The sequence below is a fragment of the Magallana gigas genome, chromosome 10 (assembly GCF_963853765.1).
Source record: "Magallana gigas chromosome 10, xbMagGiga1.1, whole genome shotgun sequence".
In the NCBI taxonomy this organism is placed as follows: domain Eukaryota; kingdom Metazoa; phylum Mollusca; class Bivalvia; order Ostreida; family Ostreidae; genus Magallana; species Magallana gigas.
Window position 1 is genome coordinate 24,476,090 of NC_088862.1, and position 27,069 is coordinate 24,503,158.

The 27,069-nt window shown below is 34.3% G+C and overlaps 2 protein-coding genes across 2 annotated transcripts in view; both read right to left on the reverse strand.

Moving 5' to 3' along the window:
- Positions 1-10,908: 10,908 nt before the first annotated feature.
- On the reverse strand, positions 10,909-20,569 carry LOC109619000 (uncharacterized). The gene is made up of 7 exons (XM_034453748.2): positions 20,462-20,569; positions 17,472-17,625; positions 16,391-16,623; positions 13,961-14,102; positions 12,583-12,821; positions 12,239-12,426; positions 10,909-11,246 (listed from the first exon to the last, which is right to left on the reverse strand). The coding sequence occupies exons 1-7, from the start codon at positions 20,520-20,522 to the stop codon at positions 11,013-11,015; spliced, it is 1,251 nt and encodes a 416-aa protein (XP_034309639.2). The 5' UTR covers positions 20,523-20,569; the 3' UTR covers positions 10,909-11,012.
- Positions 20,570-24,097: 3,528 nt separating this feature from the next.
- Positions 24,098-27,069, reverse strand: part of LOC117683825 (uncharacterized) — a 33,055-nt gene continuing 30,083 nt past the window's right edge. The window contains exon 7 of the mRNA XM_066073954.1: positions 24,098-24,425. Within this exon, the coding sequence (XP_065930026.1) occupies positions 24,189-24,425 (237 nt within the window). The 3' untranslated portion in view covers positions 24,098-24,188. The remainder of the gene's footprint in view (positions 24,426-27,069) is intronic.

Below are 27,069 nucleotides of genomic sequence, written 5' to 3' on the forward strand. Positions count from 1 at the left end.
ATGAAGTTTCTATATATGATAGAATATCAGAATGTACGTCAGCTTATTCTGCAAAATTGGAATGAATATATAAACTTAAATTGATATTGCTCAGCCCGCATTTCCTCTAATTTTCTTAAATTTTGAAGATATTTTGTTTATTTTCTTCATGCCACCAACATTAAAATATTTCTGATTTTTACATATTATGAAGACTTTATATAAAGATAAGAATTTAGAGAAAAGCAAATATATTGACCATTTAATAAGATAGAAAATACATACGATTATATTGATTTTTTTCAAATATTGACAAATCTACTTATAGAATGAGTGCTTAAAAAGCAAATAAAAATGTAATTTGATAGGCAAATCAAATTCTAAAACTTATTCTGAAACCCAAGTATCTTATCATTAGTTCACATTAGTTAAAAAAAAATTCCAATATTAATGTTATTGTTATTTTAAAAAAATGCTAAATAGACTGGCAATCGGTTTTTAGAACGCAGTTCGCAGTTCGCAGTTCGCAATTGAATAGTGAACTGCGTTCTATAGAACGCAGTTCGCAATTCAAAATTTAGTGCGATTGAATAGTGAACTGCGTTCTATCTAGAACGCAGTTCGCAATTCAAAATTTAGAATTCATATTTGGGGCCCGCTTGCCTTATATGCATTTGAATAGTGAACTGCGTTCTATAGAACGCAGTTCGCAATTCAAAATTTAGAATTCATATTTGGGGCCCGCTTGCCTTATATGCAATTGAATAGTGAACTGCGTTCTACGTTCTATCTAGAACGCAGTTCGCAATTCAAAATTTAGAATTCATATTTGGGGCCCGCTTGCCTTATATGCAATTGAATAGTGAACTGCGTTCTATAGAACGCAGTTCGCAATTCAAAATTTAGAATTCATATTTGGGGCCCGCTTGCCTTATATGCAATTGAATAGTGAACTGCGTTCTATAGAACGCAGTTCGCAATTCAAAATTTAGAATTCATATTTGGGACCCGCTTGCCTTATATGCAATTGAATAGTGAACTGCGTTCTATAGAACGCAGTTCGCAATTCAAAATTTAGTGCGATTGAATAGTGAACTGCGTTCTATCTAGAACGCAGTTCGCAATTCAAAATTTAGAATTCATATTTGGGGCCCGATTGCCTTATATGCAATTGAATAGTGAACTGCCTTCTATAGAACGCAGTTCGCAATTCAAAATTTAGAATTCATTTTTGGGGCCCGCTTGCCTTATATGCAATTGAATAGTGAACTGCGTTCTATAGAACGCAGTTCGCAATTCAAAATTTAGTGCGATTGAATAGTGAACTGCGTTCTATCTAGAACGCAGTTCGCAATTCAAAATTTAGAATTCATATTTGGGGCCCGCTTGCCTTATATGCAATTGAATAGTGAACTGCGTTCTATAGAACGCAGTTCGCAATTCAAAATTTAGTGCGATTGAATAGTGAACTGCGTTCTATCTAGAACGCAGTTCGCAATTCAAAATTTAGAATTCATATCTAGAACGCAGTTCGCAATTCAAAATTTAGAATTCATATTTGGAGCCCGCTTGCCTCATATGCAATTGAATAGTGAACTGCGTTCTATCTAGAACGCAGTTCGCAATTCAAAATTTAGAATTCATATTTGGGGTCCGCTTGCCTTATATGCAATTGAATAGTGAACTGCGTTTTATCTAGAACGCAGTTTGCAATTCAAATTGTTGATTAGTGGACTGCGTTCTATCTAGAACGCAGTTCGCAATTCAAAATTTAGAATTCATATTTGAGGCCCGATTGCCTTATATGCAATTGAATAGTGAACTGCGTTCTATCTAGAACGCAGTTCGCAATTCAAATTTAGAATTCATATTTGGGTAGTTTTTAGCTCACCGAAACGAAGTCGGGGGGAGCTTATGCTATACCCTCGGCGTCGGCGTCGGCATCCGAACCTGGTTAAAGTTTTTGTTGCAGGTCCTGTATCTAAGTTATTACTTGTCCTATCTTCACCAAACTTGCATGGATGATGCATCTTGACCTACTCATGGACTTGAAAGACCTGAATGCTGAATCAGGGCCATGAGTTTCAGATGCTGGAGGAGGTTAAGGTTTTTGGAGCAAGTTAAAGTTTTTGGTGCAGGTGCCCTTTGATAGCAATTTATAGGTTACTACTGGTCCTAACTTTACCAAACTTGCATGGATGGTGCATCTTATGATACTGATGCATCAGACATGCTTTAATGCTGAATCTGAGCCTTAGGTTTCAGATGCTGGATGGGGGTAAGGTTTTTAGAGCTGGTTAAAGTTTTTGGAGCAGGTGCCCTTTGATGATTATATCTTAGTTATTACTGGTCCTAACTTCACTAAATTTGCATAGATGGTGCGTCTTATGATACTGATATACCTGGCAGGCTTGAATGCTGAATCTGAGCCATAGGTTTCAGATGCTGAATGAGGTTAAGGTTTTTAGAGCTGGTTAAAGTTTTTGGAGCAGGTGCCCTTTGATGATTATATCTTAGTTATTACTGGTCCTAACTTCACCAAACTTGCAAAGATGGTGTGTCGTATGATACTGATGCCTCTGACAGGAAGGAATGCCGAATCTGAGCCATAGGTTTCGGATGCTGGATGAGGTTAAGGTTTTTAGAGCTGGTTAAAGTTTTTGGAGCAGGTGCCCTTTGATGATTATAATTTAGTTATCACTGGTCTTAACTTCACCAAACTTATATGGATGGTGCGTCTTATAATACTGATGCACCTGACAGGCATGAATGCTGAATCTGAGCCATAGGTTTCGGATGCTGAAGGAGGTTAAGGTTTTAAGAGTTCGTTAAAGTTTTTGGAGCAGGTGCCCTCTGATGATTATATCTTAGTTATTACTGGTCCTAACTTCATAAAACTTGCATGGATGATACGTCTTATGATACTGATGCACCTGGCAGGCTTGAATGCTGAATCTGAGGCGTATGTTTCGGATGCTGGATGAGATTTGTTTTTTTGGAACAGGTCACATATTTTATAGATAATAGCTTGCATAGTTGATTTAACTATAATATTAATGAGGTAGCAGAGGTAGCTTCAGATGCAGATCTCCATTATCAAGGATGCTAAAAAAAAGTATCCTATCTAAAACCTGCTTGATAGATGTGTTCGTTGTTAAATGATATAATATGATTCCTATGATATAGTATTGTATGATATGATACACTATTGTTTTATATGATACAATATTATATCATATATTATATTGTAAAAAGTTATATGATACGATATAATATTGTATCAATTTTTTTCGTACATTATGATATGATATTGTATTGTGATATTGTTATGTATAGTATTGTTTATTATGATACAATATTGTATAATATGATATTGTATAATATCACATATATTATATTTTATCACATGCTATTTCATATGATATTGCAACATGATATAGTATCATATGATATGATATTGTATAATATATATCATATCATATCATATCATATGATACGATATTGTATAAAATGAGATTGGTTTATATAATATATTATTATATCAATATATGAAAATGTATTATATGATATTGTATAATGTGATATCATATGTTACAATATCATATTTCATCATTATTTATTACAGTATTTTATTGTAATATATGATATATATTGTACTGGTATCATAGGATGTAATATAGTATTTTATATTATCGTATTGATAAACATTGTATCATATTATACCCTATGAAATGAACATATGATTATTATACAATTTTTATTATATGGTATTGTTATACGATATTTTGTCAAAACAGTATCCATGTATATCCAAGATCATTAACTATAATTTTAAATAATATGATAAAGGTGGTCTCATAAAGGTGATTCCTCAAAAAGGTGTTCCCTCGTCTCGGTGAACTTTGTAATCTGTTATTACCTATGTTTAAGAATCGGGCTTATATGCAATTGAATAGTGAACTGCGTTCTATCTAGAAAGCAATTCGCAATTCAAAATTTAGAATTCATATTTGGGACCTGAATTTTTCAGGGGCATCTACTAGTGGTATTTCACTACCACTGTGAAAATATGGTGATGCAGTTATCTATAGTTTCTGAGAATCGGGCTTATATGCAATTGAATACTGTGGTTTCATTAATATTCAAGGGCATCAATTTTCGTGGATAAAGTGAAAATCACAATATCAAGTATACGTAAATTAGTGGCCAATGAACCTATCAATACAAAATGTTAATTAAAATTGCACTTCAATGAATATCTAATTTCGTGGATCAACTAAACAATGATCCACGAAATTCATATCCTTATCTAGTGACACACTAGTAACTATATTTTTATTCATATGCACTGATAATAAATGAAAATAATATATATATTTCAAAGTACATTTTATTTATTTTTTATCCATGCTTGCGTGCATGCATATTTCAGCATGCGCAGTCTAATATTTCCGGACACGACTTCCTACTAGACTGTGAAACTTGCAAAGTTGCGTTAGCGCTACGGCGTGTTAAGCAAAGTTGTGTTAGCGCGACGGTGTGTTGTGCAAAGATCCACGAAATTCATATCCTTATCTAGTGACACACTAGTAACTATATTTTTATTCATATGCACTGATAATAAATGAAAATAATATATATATTTCAAAGTACATTTTATTTATTTTTAATCCATGCTTGCGTGCATGCATATTTCAGCATGCGCAGTCTAATATTTCCGGACACGACTTCCTACTAGACTGTGAAACTTGCAAAGTTGCGTTAGCGCGACGGCGTGTTAAGCAAAGTTGTGTTAGCGCGACGGCGTGTTGTGCAAAGTTGTGTTAGCGCGACGGCGTGTTGTGCAAAGTTGCGTTAGCGCGACGGTGTGTTGTGTACATGTGTTAGCGCAATGTCTCGTTTATCTGAACGCGATGTCGCGCTAATGCAAATGGCCCTATCCGGACACCATACAGATCTCAAAAACTATAGATTACTGCATCACCAAATTTCACAGTGGTAGTGAAATACCACTCGTAGATGCCCCTGAAAATTTCGAGCCCCAAAAATGAATTGCAAACTGTGTTCTTGAACACAGTTCACTATTCAATTGCATATAAGGCAATCGGGCCCCAAATATTAATTCTAAATTTTGAATTGCGAACTGCGTTCTGGATAGAACGCAGTTCACTATTCAATCGCACTAAATTTTGAATTGCGAACTATTCAATTGCATATAAGGCAAGCGGGCCCCAAATATGAATTCTAAATTTTGAATTGCGAACTGCGTTCTATAGAACGCAGTTCACTATTCAATCGCACTAAATTTTGAATTGCGAACTATTCAATTGCATATAAGGCAAGCGGGCCCCAAATATGAATTCTAAATTTTGAATTGCGAACTGCGTTCTATAGAACGCAGTTCACTATTCAATTGCATATAAGGCAAGCGGGCCCCAAATATGAATTCTAAATTTTGAATTGCGAACTGCGTTCTAGATAGAACGCAGTTCACTATTCAATCGCACTAAATTTTGAATTGCGAACTGCGTTCTATAGAACGCAGTTCACTATTCAGTTGCATATAAGGCAATCGGGCCCCACATATGAATTCTAAATTTTGAATTGCGAACTGCGTTCTAGATAGAACGCAGTTCACTATTCAATCGCACTAAATTTTGAATTGCGAACTGCGTTCTATAGAACGCAGTTCACTATTCAATTGCATATAAGGCAAGTGGGTCCCAAATATGAATTCTAAATTTTGAATTGCAAACTGCGTTCTATAGAACGCAGTTCACTATTCAATTGCATATAAGGCAAGCGGGCCCCAAATATGAATTCTAAATTTTGAATTGCGAACTGAGTTCTATAGAACGCAGTTCACTATTCAATTGCATATAAGGCAAGCGGGCCCCAAATATGAATTCTAAATTTTGAATTGCGAACTGCGTTCTAGATAGAACGCAGTTCACTATTCAATCGCACTAAATTTTGAATTGCGAACTATTCAATTGCATGTAAAGCAAGCGGGCCCCAAATATGAATTCTAAATTTTGAATTGCGAACTGCGTTCTATAGAACGCAGTTCACTATTCAATTGCATATAAGGCAAGCGGGCCCCAAATATGAATTCTAAATTTTGAATTGCGAACTGCGTTCTATAGAACGCAGTTCACTATTCAATTGCATATAAGGCAAGCGGGCCCCAAATATGAATTCTAAATTTTGAATTGCGAACTGCGTTCTATAGAACGCAGTTCACTATTCAATTGCATATAAGGCAAGCGGGCCCCAAATATGAATTCTAAATTTTGAATTGCGAACTGCGTTCTATAGAACGCAGTTCACTATTCAGTTGCATATAAGGCAAGCGGGCCCCACATATGAATTCTAAATTTTGAATTGCGAACTGCGTTCTAGATAGAACACAGTTCACTATTCAATCGCACTAAATTTTGAATTGCGAACTGCGTTCTATAGAACGCAGTTCACTATTCAATTGCATATAAGGCAAGCGGGCCCCAAATATGAATTCTAAATTTTGAATTGCGAACTGCGTTCTATAGAACGCAGTTCACTATTCAATTGCATATAAGGCAAGCGGGCCCCAAATATGAATTCTAAATTTTGAATTGCGAACTGCGTTCTAGATAGAACGCAGTTCACTATTCAATCGCACTAAATTTTGAATTGCGAACTGCGTTCTATAGAACGCAGTTCACTATTCAATTGCGAACTGCGAACTGCGAACTGCGTTCTAAAAACCGATTGCCAAATAGACTCATGAATCTACAGCAATTCTGAACTGCAAAAACATGTTACATTTTCTTACGCCAATGTTCCGCTAAAAATATAGCCATTGTTAGATTCTAAACTTTGTAAACTATTTCTTGTTAGTTTAACAAGAGAAAAATGATATTTTAATTTTCGTTCATCTTGATTAAATGAACATTTAATCAAATTTACTTTTGACAAGCTGAAAACCAGAAAAGACCCATTCCTTAAGGTACAGTACAGAACCATGCGCGGATCTAGAACGAAAATTCACATAATCAGGTTACCGAAAATAGGCTCCGAATCGTCACTGGCAAAAAAATATTATCCCTCGCACACCAGGGAAAACTTTTTAGATCCGCAAATGATGACTAATAACACACAATAAGCATTCAAAATTGGTATGGCTAGTCAAAACATTTGGTGATGGAAGTTTGTAAAAGTCTGGTTAAATAAAGCAAATAAACTTTGTGAATTTAAAAAACTAAGTGGATATTTTTTACCGTTACCATTTCCACTGCATTTTCACATTGCAGTTTAAATGAAATCCAAAAGATTTAGAGTTGTTTTGAATAGAGGTGTTTTCTTTGCGAACAGAACTATATTCCGCAGGTGTAAGTTTTGTACCTTTTTATATTAAAAAAAATGATCTTTTTAAGGCCACAAAATATATATTTCAATGATTAAGTCATTTATACTTATAAATAAAGACATTTTGCCAATAAGCTACGAAATGCCTGCACCCGAGTAACTAACTGCTTACACCTTTAATTAGTTTTTCAGCACATGTGAGTTGATGTCCGTAAGATTAGCTATAGTTGAATTTGACCTCATAAGTTATTATTGTAAGATAAATTAAAAATCTATTTTCATTTTCGACAAACCGGTCCGAAATAGCAAATACAAGTTGCTGTCCTTTAAAAAAAGGACTGCAATACGTGGACCATTTGCATGTGTTTCCAACACGAAAACGTGAAAACCGTTAGATTATCTGAGATTCCACTGACTGAAGGGTTCATACTTCTAAAATAATTACGATCTATATAAAGATTGCATGTAAAGTATCAGGCATTCGGCGAATTCTACTATTTGCGCACACATTACGCTTCGCACTACTTTGTTATACATGTACTCTGTCCCGAGTTTTTGCTTCCATCAATTTTCGCTTGATATTTCGATAATAATAAATACCTTTGTGCTCAAACTACGTTCATCCACTAATTATGAAAAATGTCCAGATAATCTGTTTTGAAACGCCCCCTCTACCGCTTCAGGTTTCAATACACATTCTAAGATAGAAAGTCTACGGGGATTTTGCATTGCATCAACCATTACTAAACCCGGATGATAACGTTTAAAATTGTGCGAGGTGTCCCGAGTACTTCCGAATGGAGAAAAGATGTAAACATTTACCATTATAATTTTGTTTTCGTTCCTGTAAACTTTTATGAGTGAAAAGGGATAATATGTCAATGAAGATATCTTGGATATTTTCCATTTCATCGATTTCAACTGTACTTCTTAAACAGATTTGTGTATTTTTATTAAAAAAATCACCAAAAAGCTATGGAAGCAATAACTAGGAACAGACTATAACTATGCAATGACAGTTTTGTGTAAATTAATTTCACATTTTGATGTATTTTTCTTGAGATATAAACTTTTATACAGTAATATAATTATTCAATCATCTATTATATACAGTCACACTTGTTCAATCATACTTAAATGCTTAAAAATTTTAATCGGGGAGTACTCTAGCCTCGCTTACTACATGTAAGGAGTAAAGTTAAGCTACATGTGTATTCGGTAAAACAAGGCAAATTAAGCTATTTGATGCATGTTGTAGTTTCGGCATAACAATACCTTATTTCATATTACTGACAGTTTATATCACATGCCGTTCATTTCTTTAAAAGGAATACTGTCTGTGCTGTTTACCGACAAGTTTATAATTACAGCGCCTTTGAACTTATGTGTGCATTTGGAATGGAATCCCGATCCTGATTCAGATAAACGTGTGCTAGCCTGGTTCCCTGAGCTACCCATTACGCACAGGAACCAGGCTAGCTCATGCGCAGGCTGAATTTTCCCCATAGCATCCGGTTTAACCTCGCTTGTATATTTTCAGCGTGGACCTCAGGGTCCATGCAATGAGAGCTAGTAAGGTGGTTACATGCTTTGGCGGATCCAAGTCAGTGGGATTTTGCATCAAAATATATACTCAAGTTCCATGATCTACGAAGTAGCAACCCCGCGATACCAATTTTGAAGAAAAGAGTATAATGAGGGCCAGATAGCTGTGGCCAATTTTATACTTTATATTGATCTCCTTTGGAAGAAGCGCTCCAAATAAAGATATAAAAAACATAACATTTACTACAAGTCATTTAATAGTTCAATTATAAAAGCTTGCAAACTCAAATAAAAACAACATATGTTTGTAAAACACTTGCCCCCCCCCCCCCCCCACTTCTTTGGAAAATTCTGGGGGAAAAATAAACAGAAACTGCAAATAATTGAAACCTCTGTAAAGGAAATGAACAGATGTACGTTTGATTTTTTTTTAAGTTCAAGGCACATAAGTCTGTCAAAAAAAAAATGCTTCATCGTACCAAAAATTAAACTTGACCTAGATATTATAAAGAATAATCTATATACCAATTTTCATATCAGTAAGTACAACGTTAACCTCTGCGAAGAAAATGAACGGAAACTGCAAATATTTGGAATTTTTCTAGGTCTAAGGGGCATAACTCTGTCAAAAATTTCTCGATGGTAACCAAAATCAAATTTGATCTACATATTATTATGGTTAACTTGTATACAAAATTTCATTTCAATTATGCATCCTCTGTGAAAAAACTGAACGGAAACTGTTGGTGGACCGACCGACAGACACAGCAGCAAAGCAATGTGCCCTCCCTTCTTCTAAGGGGCATAAAAATTAAGGTAGATCTAATGTGTAATTAATTGACCACCAAGCTTCCTTAAAAACGAATTTATGAATCACGGCATTTATGAATTACAAATATCTAAGCGAAGTCAATAAAATAGCTTAACCAAGAAAAATCATAATCATTTACCCCCCCCCCCCCCCACTTGATTTCATAATGACTCTATTAAAATGGCGCAAATTGTTTAATGATATTATACGCTGCTAAAAAAAATATCTATCCAAACCATTACAAAGTTTAAGAAAGAATTCTTTCTCATCAAAAATAAAAACAAGAGGCCCAGGGGCCACATCGATCACCTGAGAACAATAGTCATAACTCTGATCAAATCAGTAATACAGAATCTAATTCAAAATATCTTGACAGTTTAGTAGAGTATATCTTTCACAAAAAGTATAAAAAATCTGCCCATTTTTTATTCCAAATTTTTATGATAAAATTCAAGCCCCTTTCCTTGTTTCAGTATTAGTAAAAAGATTTTCTCTATTCCTATTTTAAAATCCCCCTTTTTTGGCCCAACCCCTCATCTGGGAATCGTGATTTGATCAAACTATGGTCTGCACAACCTGTGTCTTTACACAAGTTTCAGCTTTTAGGGCTTAATGCTTTTCTAGAAGATTTTTAAAGATTTTTCTATATACATGTATATATTCCTACATGTATGTAAAGATTCGACCCCTCCCATTCTGGCCCCACTATATTGCCGGAGATCATGATTTTAACAAATCTAAATATACACTACCTAAGAATGTTTTCAAACACGTTTAAGCTTTTCTGGCCAAATTGTTCGTGAGAAGATTTTGAAAAATACCAACGAATTTTAAGTACTTCTAAATTATTTCCCATTTATAGACGGCGTGGCCCTTCATTTAAAAAAACTTCAATCCCCTTCACCCAATGATACATGTGCCAAGTTTGGTTGAAATTGGCTAAGTGGTTCTGGAGAAGATCAAAATGTGAAAAGTTTAGGACGCCGAAGACAGACAACAGACAAATTTTTTTTTCAGGAAAGCTCAGATGAATCTTCGACTCAGGTGAGCTAAAAAGGGTAAAAATTTTTATAAGTTTATATCCTTCTTTGAACACTTTAACGATACATAAAATGAAATTTCGGTGTAGCATTTCACCTTACGATACGCGAAAAACTGGTCCTGTACATTTTAAATTAACTCTATAATAAGCCAAAGGTGTGCCAATACACAAGATTGATAAGTGTTCAATTTTAAAAGCGAATAATAAATCAAACACACACTATACAAAAGTTTAAAATACGAAAAAAATTCCTCCGCGAATTGATGAGACTCCATAAAAAGTGCTTTTTTAGGCTATATACTGAAGCCCGTGTGGCTTGGCGTTGATAGCAGTGAACGCCTTCTTTCGTTTTTCTTCCTCCTCTTCATCGTCCGAGTCTTCTTGTGCGCGGTAGTCGTCCTTTGACCTGATGCAGCAGAACCACAGCATGCAGATGACGGCGATGATGAAGGAGAAGACACCAAAACCAATAGCCATTCCTATGAAGCCAAAGCGAGCCGGAGGAGTCGATTTGTCAAATGTCTGAAGATAAGCAAACAAAACAATATTTAGAGAGTTTTTTTTTCAGTTTGATTGATCTTTAAATATGGTATTATAACTATTTAATCTTTCAGTTTGCTCAAAAAGTTTCCCTTATCCAGTTAAACATGCAAAGAGGATAAGAAACATTTCGAAAAAATATGTCAGAATCACTTTTCCTGAAAGGAAAATCATGTTTGTGTAATGTACTATATGATCACAGTTTTCTCCCTTACCACAAAGACTGGGTGCCTTAAAATACAGACACATTCTGCTTTTGAAAAAATCTGTCGGAATCGCTTTTTTTTTTAAAGGAATAATGTATAGTGTTTTTGTATTTTACTCTAACGATAGTCTTCTCCCTTACCACAAAGCATGGTGCCTTAACATACAAGGCTATGCTACCTTTAAAAAATCCGACGGAATCTGATATTCTTTAACCGGGCAATGTATTTTGCTTGGGTTCGGACGAGGATGACGCAACGTCACGTGATTGACGTCTTCCCTTACAAGATTAAGATGGCAACATGGCCGACTTTAAGTAATTTACATTGCATTTCTTAAGCTAGTGTATACATATACTTGTTTACAAAATGTTCAAATCTTCGACGAAACAAAACACTTATTAGGGTTGCCACTGAATTTCAACGGAATTTCTTAAGTTCATAGACGACTCGGCTTTGCCCTACTATGGAAATGATTAGCCCGACAAATTTTCCGTACACGGCAAGTGACAGACCTAACAAGTAATAAATACTTGCAATGTACTCTAGCGAGAGTGGTTGTTTTAAGATACATGTATATTACTTTAAGATATAATGAAATAATCAAAAGCTTTGTGTTTAGATAATGGAAAATAATCAAATTTTAACACCAAAATATTAGGATATTTGATAGTTTACGACTAAAAAATCATATATAAAATGTTCAAGTAGATTTGATCGTTAATTTGTTGACCATTCAGTCTTAAGATTCAGATAGGGATATCGTTATACCATTCCGTTTTTTCCGAGTGCTTTCCCGTCTTCGCTGTATTCTACAAACCACCACGGTTTTGTGGTTGTCTCAGGTACCGTGGTGGTTGTTGGTGCAGGCGTAGTAGTAGTCGTAGTAGTAGTCGTAGTGGTCGTAGTAGTAGTCGTAGCGGGGGCGGGAGTTGTGATGACAATGGGCACAAACTCGTCTAGAAAACAGATGATTTGCAATATATGTTGCACTTTTTAAGGCAGTATACGTACTTGTTATGTGATTCGAAGAGAGAGAGAGAGAGAGAGAGAGAGAGAGAGAGAGAGAGAGAGAGAGAGAGAGAGAGAGAGAGAGAGAGAGAGAGAGTCCCGACCTTTACAGAGATATGGGTAAGTATTCCAACACTCTTTGTCCGTCCATTTGTAGAAACCGTCGTTATTGGAGTCGTAACGTTTGAGTCGCCCACACATACAACCATTGGGATCAAAGCCATTCCAAGGGAGTGAGTAAAACGCCGAACCGTACGTCAGAGCTCCGGATCCGTCTTCATGATAGTAGGTATTTCCGGAGGTGCATTTTATTCCGAACCACAGCCTACTCCAATCGGTTGAACTTTGAAATGTAAGGAATCAATGGATAAATGATTTTTCAAAGGTTAATTACCTCATGATTATGATGATCGGTATTTTCACCTGTATCTCTTAACAAAAATTAAGTTATACATACATATACATTATATACTAATAAATTGCAAATACAAAAATATCGGAATCCCTCATCCAGTCCGGCATGAACCTTGCAGAAGCACTAATGGGATTGGTGCGATTTTCGTCATGAAAGTGTAAAGGAGCCAATCAGAATAGAGTATGAATTTTATCGAACACTAACAAATAACATGAATTTGTCTGCGGTCAACAAGTGTGTGCAAGATTGGCTGTGGGTTTCCGATGATGAAAGAAACCTATAATGTTCTTGATTAAGCAAATTATGCATCAGAAGACTTAGTATTTGACACAATTATAGCCTCTTTAGCCATTGTAAATGAAAATACATTTTTCTGGAGTTTTTTTTATCTTTACTCTAATGAATCTTAACGTGCTTACAAATTTCGTTTGATCCTCGCTTGAAATTTGATGATATCGTAAGACTATATTATAAGATTCGAAATTAAAGGAACTGTTTACGAATGATTTAAGTTATGCATGTTTGATTTGTAAATAAAGAACCAAATTATACAAAATCGATCTGTTTAAGGAAGCTACTGATCAACACATTAATATAACATATTTTATATTTTTTCAGCCATTACCAACTTAAATAACCAACTACATAACTTAGAGAACTTTGTGAAGAAAACAAAATCTAGATTTTAAATTCTAAAACAATTTTCTTTATGTTTAAACCAAGCTTTTATTTATAACGAGGGTGATATACTGTAAACCAATTTTTATTCGCGGCGACTTTATTTCGCGATTAACTGTCAATAAACTGGTTTGCAACGAATAATGTTCGCGATCCATCATCCAGCCTTATCCACACCTGTAATGTTATAAAAACTATAGACAAATAATTAGTTCGCGGCGAGAAATATTCGCGACAACAAGGCTCTCGCCTACCTCGCGAAAAATTCTTGCACGCGAATAAAAGTTGGTTTACAGAACTTGTAGTCTAAAAAAAACCATGACCATCCAGCTCCTCAATATTAAGATCTTTCTTGTACAGTTATATGTAATCATACAAATGCTACGTACGCTATTGCCCGTTTAACGTTGATGAATTGACTAGCGGCATTGTGGGCGTCCAGGTTTGGTAAGGAGGCAAGTTTCATGTTGTTTGACTCACAGCCTGACTTTGCTGCACTCCATGATGCGTAGGATGACACTAGGTGGAATCCTTATTCAAAAAGATAATGAGAACAAAACTTTTTTTTATATATCTGCACATATTTTTTTACATTTAAGCACCTTCTTGCATATTTTCATTGGTTTTTTTAAATTTTTGTTTGACATCTTTATAGATATTTTTACAATCTTGCACCATACTTTTTATTCATAAACGGCTTCATGTCCTTCTCTTCTAATACTTTTTATTTGCGTTATCCTTTTTTGGCGTGAGTATCACAGGGGCCAAGCCCGCTTTAACATTATTTTTAATGTAACCATAAATAAAGAAAGGGGTCGAAATCTGATCTAGTTAAAATATACCAGCTCGCGTCAAAAGCCAAATATATAAATTAATTTTTATAACACCTGCAATATGCATGTATTTTTCAAACAAGTAATGTCTGGGATACACTCTTGTCGACTTTCAAGTTGATGGAGCTTAAAATAGCGGACACATACGTCATTATTCTCTAGAAGTCGCCAGTTTATTTTTACTCGGATATTTACCGGTCCAGGGCTCACGATGGGATTTTGCCTATGACAAGAGCAATATTGCAACAAGTCGAGAGACATTCGCATTAATCTTTTAAAATCTTACATCAAACGCATCCTTAAATTCCGATAAAATTCCTTAAATACTCTCCAAGCTGAACTTTTATTCTGCAGCCACATCAACTCCTGACCAGACCGGCCATTGTGATAGCTAATGTTAAACTCAATTTCATTGGTTAACATTCCTGATGGTCCAATCAGAATCAGTCTTTCTCGAAGACGTCAAAATGACTGGCCCTGTCAGAAGTCTATGTAGTTGCAGAATAAAAGTTCATTATGGAGTTTTTGTATGTAAGTAGCGTGTGTTTGATGTAAGATTTTAAAAGATTAGTGCGAATGTTTCTCAACTTGTTGCAATACTGCTGTTGCCAAAGGCAAAATCCCATCGTGTGCCCTGGACCGGTAAATGTCCGAGTAAAATTAAACTGGCGACTTCGAGAGAATAATGACGTATATCTCCGCTATTTTAAGACCCATCAACTTGAAATTCGGCATGAGTGTATCTCAGACATTACTTTTCTGAAAAATACATGCATATTGCGAGTTTTATAAAAATTAATTGATTTATTAGGCTTTTGAATCGAGCTGGTAGTTTTTTATCTGGGTCAGAGATCGACCCCTTTCTTTATTTATGGTTACATTGAAATTAATGTTACATTGAAATTAATGTTAAAACGGGCTTGGCCCCTGTGGTGAGTATGTTACATTAAAAAGTAAAAACAAAACTCGAGTCAAATTTTGAAAAAATGTGATTGGGTATTACAAATTTATGCGAGAAACATGCTAAACGAAAGCCATTGCAGCGGTGCAGTTTTAAGGATTTAGAATAGGAAATTCAGTAGAAATTTATATCTTTCATTTAAATAAATGAATTTAAGTACACATATGTGCATGAGAGAGGCTATGCCTACACAGAATTGAATGTGCAGTCATGCAAGCTTCATTAGCGTAAAATAATTCATGTATCGGATACTGAGTATATCAATGTCATTCACAACATACGTATGCAAGAGACTTGCTTATTATAAAAATCCCATTTTACAAAGCAAATCTATTGTTGCTATGCAAATATGAGGCTTGAATCGCTCGAATAAAATTCATATCTCAGTATATTTACATCATCCAGTGTCTTTGTCTGTGATAACACTACGTGTTGATTTTGTACTATATAACCCATAATACAAATGACGCCAAATTGAGGCGCCGGTGGGGTTTGCTTATTTAAAGTTAAAGATTTAATTGTACGATGGCTTAAAATTATATAAATATAAGTAATAAGGAATCATTCTTTGAATATTATGAGGAGATAATTTCGGTCGGGGCGTGATCAAATTATCATAAAGCCCTTCGGGCTTTATTGGATTTGATCACGCCCTGACCAAAACTATCACCTCATAATACTCAAAGAATGATTCCTTATTCCTTATAAATATCACAGTACAGGCGTTATATGTACCTGTAAACTGTAAATAGGGTTATTTTCGCCCCGATTTATTTTCGCCTTACTCCACTTTTGTACTGTCTTAAGTACACTCAGACAAAGTTGTGTTTATAACGAAATAGTCTGAGCCATTTAAATAAGCCGACTGTTAAATTCTCCAACTAGCAACGAGGGCGAAAGGGGCGAAAAAAACTCGGGGCAAATATTTCCACGTTTGCAGTATATGTACATGCTATAAAATATGTTATACTGAATTCTTTGAAACACATGACTAAAATATAGCAATTATACAGTCACGAATGTACCTTCGCAGAGAAAATCCTTAGTTTGTGTGCAAGAATCTGGCTTGAACAACAACCCCGGTCCCCAGTCAAGTCTGATGCAAGTCTTGGTAGGATCATCAGCTGGAGTGGTTGCATCTCTCCAAGGGTATGTACCAAAATTGGCGTACGCCAAGGGATTGCCATCAATCCATTTGTATGTATGTGTTGTTGCCGATAAGTCGCGCTCCAGGCCAATCCAAGGATGGTCGCCCTTGCTAGTAAAAGATACAAGACATAACATAAATTGGTTGTTATTATCTATCTGTGGACGTTCAACAGAAGGTGTGTGTTTGCTAGCCAAGGGTTTCAGATCATTCAGAAACCCTTGATAGCAAAGCTGTAGGAGGCCCTATATGCAAGTAGTTCTATTAAAAAATTGTTACAATTCGGTTGCAAAAGATTGAATTACAGTCCAATATCTAATTTTTTTAAAATTTTGTTTGTTTTATTTTTCTCAAGCATATCTAAATGACGCCTTTTCACGTGACTTCCCGTGATATTCCCGCATGGCGCAGTTGCTTACCGATTATGGAGGTTGAGTGGTTAAATTATTTACTCATCTCATTTGCCTTGAAATTTTGAATATGATATTTTTGTGTGCATCACTCATTAGTAAATACAAAAATCCAAACATTTTTGTTTCAAATTGTCCTATATCTTTATCTCATTGACCAAGGTAGGGTAATGAACTAATAGAGAAATGACCTTGACCATCCATTAGAGTGGTATTGAACGTCTTTATATTAAATACACATTTCTTAATCTTTATCTTGATTTCTTAATTCTTATATCAAGTACAATTTTACTATTTTTATTCTTTTCCAAAGTCGTTACCTTATGGCATATTGCAATGTGTTTAGAAATTTAAATACGAATCTGTAAGTAAAGAGTACAAATCCCGCAGGGACTTTAAAAAGTTTACGGTTTTCACCTTTCCAAAGCATTAATATCGACAGGTGATCCATACTATCTTAATTGGGTTTTTTTTTTTTTGTATAGCTAACCAAGTAAACTGTTTTTGTATTCAACGAACGTTCCATTTTGCCAATATACCCCTACTTACCCCCAGAGTTGGTCATATTCCATTAGGAAAGCCCTCGCTTCCTCGTACTCCGCCAGGGTTTCTAGCACAGCCAATCTTAGACCAATGGACTGGCAGAAGGTTTGGGCGGCCGCCGGGGTGACTCCAGCATTTATTCCATAGTAAAACCCAGACACTGTAATATGAAGTGTGGTGATAACAGACAGTGTTAAAAATCAAAAGTCCAGTGGATAATAAAAAACAAGAGTATAGCAAACAGGGACCTCTGCTAAAAATGTCAGGTAGTAGCAGATGACATGGAGAAGTGAGCATCCTTTGCTGACCGGTTACACCCGCAGTGTGCTCTTTGTCGTAATCGGGAAAACGGACAAATCCGTAGACAATTCAGTGATTAATTATGGCCTAACAATTACATGTAGTATGGAAAAAAAAACACGTTAGTCAGCATTCGACCCATAAGTGGAAGATAATATTTGCTGAAAAGGTCGTAGAATTTTTCGAAATGAAGACTTCAATTGAGACTGTGGATAATCTTGTTTTACATGTTCTTGTTCATAACGTCTAGTCTTGTATATTGAATCAAAGAAACAAATCTTCATATGCAGGTGAAGTCATCTCTTTTTATGGGCGTGACATCTGCCACATTTGTCCACGTAACCATTTTCAAAAATATTTCATGGTCATAAAAATTATTACACACTTTCCAGATAAAATCCTACACTGCTTTATGTACAACGTTGCATTCAAAACAAGATTTACATAGAAATATATATATAAATATAAATATATATTTAGCTGAGGGTAGTTCGATAATTATTGAGACAAATTTTACATTTTCCTCTCTTAGTGTTGAAAAATTGGCATTACAATTTTATTGACAAGTCACAAAAAGAATTTAACAAAAAAGCATATGTATTTAAGGAATAAACATTATACGTACATTTATTTATTTTGTTTATTGCGAATGGTCCGGGTCACTGAACTTTAGCAAGTTTAACAGCTTTCCAGAAATGATCCATTTATGTCATGGGATAAGTTATTTTTATTAATGTCAGAATTTATCCTGGTTTACGTTCTAGTGAATTTTCAAGAGTCCAATGCCACATTGATCGCTTTTTCTTGCATAGTTACAAGTAAGCATTGGCAAGTAGAAGCTAGAAACTAAGGGCTTATCTATTTTTTCCAAGAATTTCAAAATATCTCAATAATTTAAATGGACTTTGACACGATATGAGCTCAAATTTTTCCAAATTTTTTTTTTCATTTTTGGTAATTTTAATGGTTAATATGAATGTTTTTAATGCTTTGTCAAAATTTGAAGTTCAGATATAGAGTTACAAACAATTACCGAGGTTAAAATTCTTTGTTTTTTAAACAAAGCTCGAGTCCTGTTATTGTTTACATATGCATTGTATTGGTATAAGTTTCACTCTAATGTTGCTTTTTGTTCTTAATGAAAGTATTTAGGAACAGTCAAATTAAATCAGTTTATTTTGTTGCCACAAGTTTATTTATTTTTTTTTTGGTCAATTTCTTTACTTTACATTATTTGTAAACAAATGTAAGACTCGAGCTTTGTTTACACAACACTGACTTCTTTCCTCAGTATTTGGCTTGTAACTTGATTTCTAGCATTGAAATTTTGGTGAATCATTCATAATACAGAAATACATCATTTGATACAGAAAATTTTCATCTCAAATCGTGTCTAGGTCCCTTTAAGAACGGCCCTCATACAAAGTTATCCTTTTAAAGGAGGTCTCTATACATGTACTTGTGTCTTTTACTTATTACCAATTTTTAATTGTCAATGAGTCCATGACTTATTAACAATTCAATTTTTTAAACTAATTTAGTAAAAGACACTAGTTTAAATAAAAGCCACAATCATCCAGTCGTCCTCTACTTCCCAAACTTAATTACTGTATGTATTTTGGCTCATGATGCTCCCTCATTGGATATTTAATAGCATGTATGTATATATAACATGTATACATGTAAAAAGTCCTGCATTTTTCTGTAGGCTACTCTCATGAACAATTTTATGATTATAGAGAATCTAAGTTTTGTTTTTTGTTTTTTGTAAAGAACAGTTTATTGTGTCAAATGTATTATTTTATACATTTATTCACTTTGTCTTCCAATTTTGAACGCCTTCTTTTAACTATGATTATTGTTTGGAAAACTCATTCGTTAGGTTCAAGTGTTGTGTCCTTTACAAAAATAATTAGATTCTTTGAAATCAAAATTTGTGCAAAATTTTAGTCTATAGATTCTAAACTTTTGTAAAAGGACACTATCCTTGGCAATATATTGTTTTTCAATTTTACAGTTTATATATTTGAACCTCATGTACTATTGCATGAATGGACTTGTTGATTAAAAAAAGACTTTAAAAAACTTCAAAATGGAAAAAATCGTTAACAACATTATCTTTCAGGTAAGAGGTAGTTAATTTGTCAGATTATTCAAAATATCATTGTATTAATTATTGTTTCGCTTTTTAAATATCTTTACGCTAAAACTTATGGGTTGAAAATTCATAAATATTTCTTAGATATTTTAAGAACATGTAATAAAGTTAATTTAAAAAAAAAGAAACTTAAGGAAAATGAATACAGTATTAAATTGTGACGTAATGTCCGGGTGGGGTGACGTCAATTTGAAATAACTCACAATTTCGTGTTTCATGAAAGAACGGGGAAAAGGTTTCATTTTGAAAAGATTGTGTCTCATTTTAAAAAACTACATTTTCTCAATGAGGAGATAAAGGTTGAATATTTACGACATTTGATTATAAAAATCATTACTAAAAAGTACAGTGCATACATGTATATGTAAAGTAAAAGAAATATATAATACGACGAAAATGATGTCATGTGATTTTTTTTACATTTAAAACAAATCAGCACATTGTATTTTATTAGTACACTTCATGTTCATGTTAAGAACAGGAAATATAAAGTACAACAAAATGCCGTAGTATTTTTTTCTAAATTTTAAAAACTCACCATTTTGAGTTGCCAATAGGCCAAACACAAGCATATAAACATGTAGTTGGGATTTCCTCATGGTTATTCCTTGTCTTACAGATTCCACACAAATTAAGTTAATGCCAGTTAATTTTTTTTCTCATGTCTTGGATTTAAAACCCCAAAAACGAACTAAGCGTAGACAAATAATAAAAATAAGGTTTGATCTTTATTCATTTTTCAAATCGATTTAGTCTACTTTCATTGGTGTTGAACGGAAAATTTAAATAAAAACAATTGATACCTTTTAAAATTTCTCTTTACAATTTGTTTAATTGTGATAGCTATGTTAAATAGTAAAGTAAGACATTTCTTGGGTTGTGTTTACTTTTGATGCAAAGAACCGATCGGAATGGGCTTCATAAAACCAAAATCGAAACCATAAAAAAGAAAAGCTAGAAACAGAAAAAAGAAATCGATTAAGATTATATCAATTCCAGTCGGCAGTTTTCCATGCCTTTCAATGACTTATAAAGACGATGATGATCTTTGGAAATGCATTATTTGATTAGGTTTAAGACGAGAGTGTCTCACTGTTTGTAAAAACGTTAAGTCAATAAATGGGAGTTCACAAAGTTCAATAAATATTACTTTTACTCGTTAAACTTAATTAAAATCTTTTTCCGGGTATATTTATTCAGACTTTTAAACACTTATTATCATTGTTCAGACTTGCGGTTTCAAAATAATTTTCCTTTCATTGTAAGTTTGTTAATTAAATAGAATTATTACATTCAAAAATGATTTTTTTATTTCGTTATTACACAGATCTGCTGAGGTAAATACATAGAAATGGAAAATTTAAGATTTTAAGTTTATGAGTGATACAACCTGCTTGGCACGGGCCGAGACAGAGAGAAATTCATCAGTACCATAAACTTATACTTTGTATTATATTAGACAGCCCAAACTTCCGGATGTTGTCTCACCTAGTCCAAAACAGAAGTATATATTGGGACACTTTTATTAAGGAGGCTAGTTGGTTAACAAAATGCCCAACAAATTTTTCTTTAAATTCTTAGAGCCTTAGCAAAAATCCCTTCGATATATATTTTAGCTTTTAAATTTGAGTGTTGCCCTGTACATCTACCGTCTAAATATAGCCATGACAATCGATAACTCTTGATACTCATGTACATGGCCATTATCATTATGCCCTTTATTTACAATGTTAACAATACTTAAAAGAACATTTTTAATATATTTCAAATTAAAAAAAAAATTGATGACTCATGTAATACATGTGCTCATTAAAAATTCAAAATGAATCAATTTAATTTTTGGTAAATTAAAGCTCAATCCGTTACAGTTAAGTTGAAAATGATAAATTTTTAACTTTTAATGCAACGCATGCATCAGAACCGTTATATGTACATCTTCGCTTGAACTTTGTGAGATCTGTTCTCAAATTAGGCAGCTCTGCTCATTCATCTATTTGTTATAGAGATGTTTATATATATCTTGTACACCTTATTCCATTTATATTTTTTTGAGAGAATATATAAATGAAACCAAATTGAATTGAGTTTTTCCTAACTTCTTAATGATTACTGTGGAATCGTTTTAGTTCGTGGGTGTAAATTTTCGTGGATTATGGGATTTTTGCTAATTCTTAGGGATGTGATTTCGTGGATGTGTCAGTTTTCAGTTTCAGTAGGAAAACTAAATCTTTCATAATTAGTTTTTGTGGAGGATGTAAATTCGTAGGTGGGGGCTACCCACGAATGGCACAAAAATTGAGCCACCTCGAATTCTAATGATTCCACAGTGACCTAAGTACATGTACTGTGCCTCACTAGTAGTAATCAATGCTTTGATTATAAATACTGTCATGAATTTATCCAAATTAGCCACTACCTCATTTTGCTTATAAGGTCTTCATACTGACTATCTAGTTGACTGTCCATGTGATATTTGATTATTGTTTATGGTTTAAATCAAATCTGAATCACTTAAAAACTTGTAAATATAGCCCAGTGCGCATTCAAAAGGATCAATTTAAACTTTAGAACTATAGGATCACCCTCTGTCATTTGGGCTAGGCATATGCGAGTTAGCTCCTCTTATATTGTGGTACCCTTGACTTAATTTAAATTTGTGGTGGAAAATCCATGTATGCATAGTTGCTTCTTGCTATAATAGGAAGGGACAGTCAGTAGGCACGTTATTTTTAATGTCTACATTGGTACTTCTATGAGATAAAAAGAAAACATACCTAAATGGGAAACACACTACTGAAAGATACGTACAACTTTACTAATATCCTTCAACTTTCAACTGTGTGGGAAACACATATGTATATTAAGTGTAGATAATTGGTTTAGTACTGATTACTCTCATCATCTGTTCTGTCGACAGTGGTGCTTCAATTAACGGTTAACAATTAGGTCAGCAGCACTTACATCGATTGCAACATAATGCAGACATGAAAGTATCCCCCATGTCTAGTGCTGTACGGTGTTTTTGCAGAAGTCAACCCTACTCTTTGTGAAGTTGTGTAGGAAAGAACCTTTTGACACATAACAGTGAAGCAAAAATTCAAAGTGTTTGAAACCCTGACATGCAAATGTCATATTTGGACCTGATTTGCTGCAGAAAATTAAAAAAATGACATATTATAAAAATATGACCTTGACTTTTCCATTTCCAAATTCTACATTAGTAAATCCGGTAGTGTTGATCATGTAACTGTCTCATCAATGTCGGACATTGATGAGACAGTTACATGATTAATGTACATGTCTCGGCGACAATCAGTCATTTCATTCTCGAAACCCACTGGCATTCAGATACAATTCTGCCTTTCAAGATTCCCAACTATTAATCTGGAGCAACTGTAATTTTAGAATTTAAGTCACTCTCTTTAATCAAGATTCTCTGTAACCAGAGGGAAAACTGTCACAAACTTAGATGATACATGTAACTTTTGCTCGCATCATAGAGCTTTTCAATAATGCTTTAAGATTTGTATTTTGATTATTGTTAGCACGCATGAGTTGCTCTGGGGTGACGTTACACTTTGTACATTGTAAAAGTAAATAGGAAAGATATGTACGTTTTTCTCGGTGCACTAAAAGTTGCATTTGCATATTAATATATTTAATATATTGCCAATCGTAACTTTAGTAATGTTATTTTAATGTTAGTAAATTTTATAATTAAGTACATCAAAGCAAATTAAATAAATGTTTACCATTAAAAAGTTTATTATACGCGAAATCCTCCTCACCCAGCCACACACAAACACACATATATTATGACCTGCTCAATAAAATATAAATCAAAGAAACAGAATTGTTACAAAGAAAGGCATGAGAGACAGTCTACTTTGAGAGTTGGGTAATGCGAAACATTGAACCCCTTTCTTTTACGATGGTCGTGGTAATTTTTAGACTGTATTGATATCCTTTAAAAAGAACTCTATATAGAATAAATTAAAATAGCCAAACTCTAAGGGTAAAATATGTTGCCTTTTTCTTTTAACAGTAATAGTTTATACCTAAACAAATCAAATCTTAAAATTTTGAGTAGATCTTAAGGTTAATTTTTTGACCTTCCAGCCTCCATGAATTACTCCATAAATTGATTTTTAAACACACACCATTGATAAAAAAAATTAAAACATTAAAAAGTTTATACTATGCAAAAATTGTCCTCCGCAAATTGTAATGATTCCTTTAAAAGAGCTTGTCAAGAATCAAGTGCTTTAGGCTATGTATTGAAGCCCGTGCGGCTTGGCGCTGATAGCAGTGAAGACCATCTTCTTCCGTTTTTCTTTTTCCTCTTCATCGTCCGAGTCTTCTTGGGCGCTGTAATCGTCCTTTGACCTGACACAGCAGAACCACAGCATGCAGATGACAGCGATGATGAAAGAGAAGACACCAAAACCAATTGCCATTCCTATGAAGCCGAAGCGAGCCGGAGGAGTCGATTTGTCAAATGTCTGAAGATAAGCAGAACAATACCGGTAATGTAAAGAGCCCAGAATTCTCTTGGTTTGATTGATCATACAAAATCATGTTTTTCTTATGGTATATTTAAATATTTCAGTTTGCTCAAACAGTTTTGTTAACATAGTTTAAAATGCAAACAGGAAAAGGAACATGTCAGAAAATATGACAAAATGACTTTCCGGAAAGGAATAATGTATTATGTGTGTATTTACTCTTAAGACATTTTTCTATGGACTTTATAGACCCTACAAATCTCCATCGACAGTAACAAACTTATCTAAAACTAATAATATAGTATATAATTGTATTGTACTCTACCCAGTGATTACATATCTCTCTTATTATAGAGACATTGTGCACTCAGAGGCTGGATGATTGTTGCCACTTTTAGCCTACTGTGGAATCATTAAAATTCGTGGAAGGCCAGTTTTCGTGGATTGTTGGTTTTTTTGCTTGTTCGTGGGGATGTAATTTCGTGGATGTGTTGGTTTTTCAGTTTTAGTAAGAAAAGTTACTCTTTCAAAAGTTGGAGGACGTAAACTCGTGGGGGGGGGGGGGGGTGCTACCCACGAAAACCACGAAAATTGAGTCACTACGAATTCTAATGATTCCACAGTATATAAGTATTACAGTATATAAGTATTCTTTCTAAGGAGAGCTTTATGTGCAGATATAGGAATTTGATATAACTTATGGCTAAATTTAAATAAATTGTTGAACATCCAGCCTCCTTTAGAAGACTCAGGTAGGATCATGGTAATATACACCATTCCGTTTTTTCCAAGTGCCTTCCCGTCTTCGCTGTACTCTACAAACCACCAGGGTTTTGTGGTTGTCTCTGGTATTGCGGTGGTTGTTGTGGGGGCGGAAGTAGTTATATTAATTGGTAAAAACTCGTCTAAAAAAGAAGATTGACGATAACAATATATTTCATATGCTAGTATTTATTACGTGGCTCTGGGGAGAGAGAGAGAGAGAGAGAGAGAGAGAGAGAGAGAGAGAGAGAGAGAGAGAGAGAGAGAGAGAGAGTCCTTACCTATACAAAGATATGGGTAAGTATTGTAACACTCTTTGTCCGTCCATTTGTAGAATCCTGCGTTATTGTAGTCGTAACGTTTGAGTCGCCCACACATACAACCACCGGGGTCACCGGAATTCCAAGGGAGTGTGTTATAACTGGAGCCATACGTCAGTACTTCGGACCCGTCTTCGTGAAAGTAGGTATTTCCTGAGGTACATCTCATTCCGAACCACACTCTCCACCAACTTGCTGAGCTTTGAAATGTGAACAATCAAAACGAAGTTGATTTTTTTTTAATTGTCATTACTTCTTGTTGTCATTTAATAACCATCATCATCAACATCATCATCATCCTCGTCTTCATCTCTCTAAAGATTGTAACTTTATATATGTATAATATATATATGCAATAACAATATTACATTTTTAATTTCTTCGTAAAAACTACAAGGCTTATTGTAACCATTTTTGGTGTGAGGCATCTCTATGGTTAAATCTAAATTTTGAAATTCGTGGCTCTACCACCCCCGGGGCACCACAACTGGGGCCAAATATTCCCCAAAAAACCAAATTTTCAAAAATCTCCTTCTCTACTCCCACACGTGAGGAAAAAACTGGTTGTATGGTTATGATGTCCATGAAACCGTCTACCAAAATTGTAAAATTCGTGGCTCCTGGGTTTTGGGTTCTGGCTCTAGGGCGGGGCCAATATGGCCATATAGTAAAAATGTATTAAATCTTAGAAAATCTTCTTCTCTACTCCCATATATATTTGTTGAAAACTAAATGTATGATTACGATGTCCATGAAGCCCTCTACCAAAATTGTGAAATTCATGGCCCCTGGGTCAGGGGTTCAGAACATGGGGGGAGCAATATGGCAATATAGTGTTAATGCATATAATGTTTTAAAATCTTCTTCCCTATTCTCACACATTTGTATGAAAAACTGACTTCATAATTATATTTACCAGGAAGTCCTCTACTAAAATTTTAAATTTAATATGTCCCCTGGAGTGAGGGTTTTGACTCTAGGGCAGGACCAAAATGGATGTATAGGTCTAAATGCATATAATGTTTAAAAATTATCTTCTTTACTCCCACACACCTGAAAGGAAAACTGAATTCATGATTTTGTAGACCAGATCTTTAAGTTTTTCGCCAAAATTATAGGTTTCATAGTTCTTTATGAAAGATTTCAGGCAGGGAGGTGGTCGTCATTACAAATTTATAATTTTTCTACTCCAGAATGAAACCCAATTAAATGAATATATGAGACTCCTCGACAAGTTTGTGTATGGGTTAAATGTTTCTCAGGTGAACGTTAAGGCCTTTTGGCCTCTGGTTTAAGGAACATAATTTGCATTTTTATTTCTTTTTACTCTCATCATTCTAATTATTGTTAATTTTCTGCAAGCGAGGGTAAACACACAACATCAAAAGTTGTAACACCCCTGCGAATGTTATTGTCATTTAAGTTTTAAACCACGTGGTTTTATTTGACCCTTTCAGTTTTCGCAGTAAAAATTGTGCCTTGTATTTAAAGTTTTTTTCATAGAATCTATAGGTACTTGTAGTCAAATATAAAATCTAGAGGTCTATTGATTTTAAACT

Excerpts from the sequence above, each read along its gene's own strand:
- LOC109619000 (XM_034453748.2), bottom strand. The coding sequence starts at position 20,522 with ATGAGGAAATCCCAACTACATGTTTATATGCTTGTGTTTGGCCTATTG. Across the intron at positions 16,624-17,471 it reads GAATATGACCAACTCTGGGG|CAAGGGCGACCATCCTTGGA; the intron begins GTAAGTAGGGGT and ends ATCTTTTACTAG. Across the intron at positions 12,822-13,960 it reads AACGTTAAACGGGCAATAGC|TTCAACCGATTGGAGTAGGC; the intron begins GTACGTAGCATT and ends TACATTTCAAAG.